The sequence below is a fragment of the Arachis duranensis genome, chromosome 3 (assembly GCF_000817695.3).
Source record: "Arachis duranensis cultivar V14167 chromosome 3, aradu.V14167.gnm2.J7QH, whole genome shotgun sequence".
In the NCBI taxonomy this organism is placed as follows: domain Eukaryota; kingdom Viridiplantae; phylum Streptophyta; class Magnoliopsida; order Fabales; family Fabaceae; genus Arachis; species Arachis duranensis.
In genome coordinates, this window is record NC_029774.3 from 32,505,567 (window position 1) to 32,509,475 (window position 3,909).

The following is a 3,909-nucleotide window of genomic DNA, read 5'->3' on the forward strand; positions in this document are numbered from 1 at the left end:
TATAATAGAAGCATTAAAAGAATGGTGGTGGTTTGCATGAGACAGATGGAAATGAAAATATCTGGCTTGATGAGGAATGAAGAAATAGAATGAGGTGGCGGAGAAGATATCCACCAAATGAGATATGAACAACATATATACATGGGAGGGTACCAAGTACCATGTGAATATAGATCGATATCGACATGCCAGCCCGCCCACATGTCTAATCCTTACAATGTATGTTGTTTTCACTATTATTGAAGAGAAATTATTTTTGTAAACCAAGTACTTGCATAATGTATTGTTCCTTTCAACACACATGAAAACGTGACCAGAGCCTAATGAAGTAAGAGAATTGGATAGAAGCAGAACCTGGATCGGTGGTTGCGATCGGCACTGAACTTGCAACTGAAAACGGGTTGCCTGATGTTCCCCTGAATCTGGAAAACCACCGGGCTACACTCCGGTTCGCCCCCGAACTGGAACACGAACCGGGGGTCCGGTTCAGAGCGGACAACCACGTGAAGCCGGGCCCATGGCTTGTTCTCCTCTCGATGCCTATTCTTGGCCAGCTTGAGCCAGCCAGTGTGGAAGGTCATGGGGCGAGACAGTGCATTGGCAAGGTCAACGGTGACAACCACGCGACCGAGGAGCTTGGCGGCGCTGAGCCCGCAGGTGTGGGACATCCGCCCATTGTAGACGGAGATGGTGATTGGGAGGGGCTTGGCGGAGAGGCGGCGGAGAGCGGTGGAGTCGAGGTGGAAGGAGGGGGCAGAGGTGGTGATTTCGGGGGGAGAGTTTGAAGAGAGAGGGAGGAGGGCGGTTTGAGAAGGGAGGGACTTGGCGTGAATGGTGCAGAAGCAAGGGGTGGTGGAAGGGTGGACGCCGGAGAGGGGAGAGGGTTTGGTGGGAGAAGGAAGCTTGAGAGCGAGTGAATCAATGGTGAGGCGTAAGAATGGGCACGGATCCATTGGATTCTTGCTAGGAGGCACCAGATAGTGTATTTATGTGTTGTTGGTGGTTGTCAATTCCAAGTCAGAAGCTGAGGGCTTAGATATAGAGTTAGCGAGGTTGATATGTTACTTAGCTGTTTTGATTTACAAAAAAATAATTTAATTAAGCAGTGGCGGTGGGGCCCCCTTACCTCGTAATCCCTATGATGGGAGCATGGGAGGCAAAGGCAAGCATGTCCCTGTTGGAGTCTCCTATCTCATTAATAAGTAATAACCCTACTTCTTAATCTTTGTTGCCTTTCTACGCTACCCCCCTTATTTACCCACGCTAAATTCACCATTCATCATTACCCTTCAAACTTCAAACCAATTACTTAACCTTTGCCAGCTGCTGACGCTTCTTGCTTCTTCGGATTGCCTGTGCCCAATGTCACGTCTATTCATGCATGTCATTATTCATTCTCAATTACAACTACTACTGCTTCCTAAACATATACCACTAACACTGGTTATTATTAACAAACTCATCAAGTCACCTGCTTTAAATGTTTAATTGTACAGACTGAACCCACCATTCAAGGTTCTGGTTCTGGGGTTTTAGATTAGCTGCTTATGTTGTTGCAACCAATATGTCCTATCACTTTGCTTTTCTTAAACCATTGCTTTTCTTTACTAGGTCATTTTCTTCTTAATTAGCTTCTATCTTTATTCAACTGTTTTTTTTTATTTAATTTATCAGCATCTACAATGGCATGCTTACTGATCGAGAGGTGACAAATCTGTTCCCCTACATACAACAAATGAATCTAATTTTTTATTTCACATGTTAGTCAGAAACTATAAGACAATTCATTTTTTGAATAATTTAGTTATTGTAATGAATTACAGAAAAGTAGACAAAGGTTTAATGTATAGTCTTGTTACTTTAAGAGAACATGGAAAACTCCAAATCATTATTAAAAAGTAAAAGCATAATTCATAGATCGGAGTATTTTCAAGGTATTAAATATATAAAATATAAAATAAAATTCATAGAGTAATATATGTGGATCCTAAACCAAGAGAATGTGACACATTACATCCAATGCTTGATCTCTAACGCCTCCAACTCCATGAGCGTAACTGCCTAAGAAGATGATATAATAAAAATATTTGAATATAATAATTAAAATATTGACATATATTATATTAACTAATCTAATTAAATACATTAAATTATTTAAAATATTTTAACTGTTATTTTTATATAAAAATATTTTGATGTGAGTGGTCGATCCAAGTATCCAGCAACAAATTTGCCCTGCATTAAAGTGCCTTGGGAATGCGAATAATAATGCTCTTCCAGAATCGGATATTAACATATAAATACTGTTAGCGTAATTAGTTGTTATTATGCCTTTAAATCGTTACTAACTAAAGTCTTAGATCCGGTAAGCCTTCTCTATTGCAATGAACTAAGCAATTAGAATAGGTCAGAAATTCCAAGCATGGAATAATTAAGTTTGCCTCTTTGTCTGTATGTTTATAAATGAAAGTGATTTTGCCAGCTTCAAATATGGAAAAGAAACAAAGTTGGTAGACACATACAGATAGACACAGGGCTATTAAGGTTGTAATTATATTTTGGTTCAAGATTATTGGTATAGTATGATGGACCGTAATATGGTCCAACGAAGCACATCTTCGTGGACCAACCTTGGTTTTGATTTGATTTGATTTGCCTTGTATGTTGTATCTGTTCCCATTCCTTTAATCATTGACCTTTTTCCTGGCCAGTGGCACTGAATCCTTGCAACTTGCAAGCACACAAAAGACCAACCTACTGCATTATTGTGGTGGTTAAACCATGATTAATTCGCGTTTTGTAATTTAGGACCCTCCATTACACCCCATATACAATGTGCATTGCAGTTTAGGCGATTATTATGCACACCATGACTTAATGAAGACGTCACTACTGACTAAATTCCCAAAACAAACTACATAACCATATTTATTTTTAAAAGTTAAAAGAAAAATATTTAGATAATTAATATTTTTATATTTATCTTATATTGTGATCACCACTAAATTTTCGTTACTTTGCTGGGACAAGTTTACTGGGTTATGTCCCACTAGTTCTCTATTATATAGACGATCCAATATTTTTTTTCTTTAATTATTTGTTAAAATGGTTTCGATAAGGAACTATTTTTTTAAAAATAAAAATGACCAATTAACAAATTGTAGATGAATAAAAGTTAATGGTTTAAAATTGTTATTATAGAAAGAGAAAAAATGTTGATTAATTATTAACTAGAAAAAATAGAACGAAAAAACTTTTTCGATCAACAATTAGTTAATATTCTTCTCGTTCTTTTTTTTATTTTTTATTTTTTATTTTATTGACTAATTATTGAACGAAAAAATTAGTTCATTAACTTAGAAAATTTTGTTTGCAGTTTTTTTCTTACCATATCTCACTAGTGAACTAATATTCAAGCTGTAAAAACTGAACACCAATAACTTGATTTATTTGGACATTTTGGACCCAACTAATAAAAAGAAAATTTGATTTTCACTCCCTGCCTAGGTTAGTTTTTCTCTTTCTCTCACTTCCGACTTTACTATGAGAAATTGAATTGGTAATCACATTCACATAGCTCTCGTTATTAGTTTGTCAGTTTAGAAGTTTAATTAATTAAACTGTGATTCAATTAAAATAACTAAATTATAGTAAAATGGTTAGAAAATAAATTAGAATTAATATTAAATTAATTATTAATTAGTATAATTTATATTTATATAGTATATCTATATATTAATTATAAGATTGAATATTTTTATTATTCTGATTCTTCTAATATTTATATATACTCTTTGTATATTGTATTTTTCCACAATGTGAATAGACACTCTTTTAAATTACTCTCTTATTTCTAACATGGTATCAAGAGCATATGTTCTTTTGTTTTCCATGTAAATTCGTTTATAG

At 35.3% G+C, this 3,909-nt stretch overlaps 1 protein-coding gene across 1 annotated transcript in view; it reads right to left on the reverse strand.

Moving 5' to 3' along the window:
* Window positions 1-1,023, reverse strand: part of LOC107478564 (uncharacterized) — a 4,304-nt gene extending 3,281 nt beyond the window's left edge. Inside the window, exon 1 of the mRNA XM_016098700.3 lies at window positions 355-1,023. Within this exon, the coding sequence (XP_015954186.1) occupies window positions 355-953 (599 nt within the window). The 5' untranslated portion in view covers window positions 954-1,023. The remainder of the gene's footprint in view (window positions 1-354) is intronic.
* Between the last annotated feature and the right edge of the window lie 2,886 nt (window positions 1,024-3,909).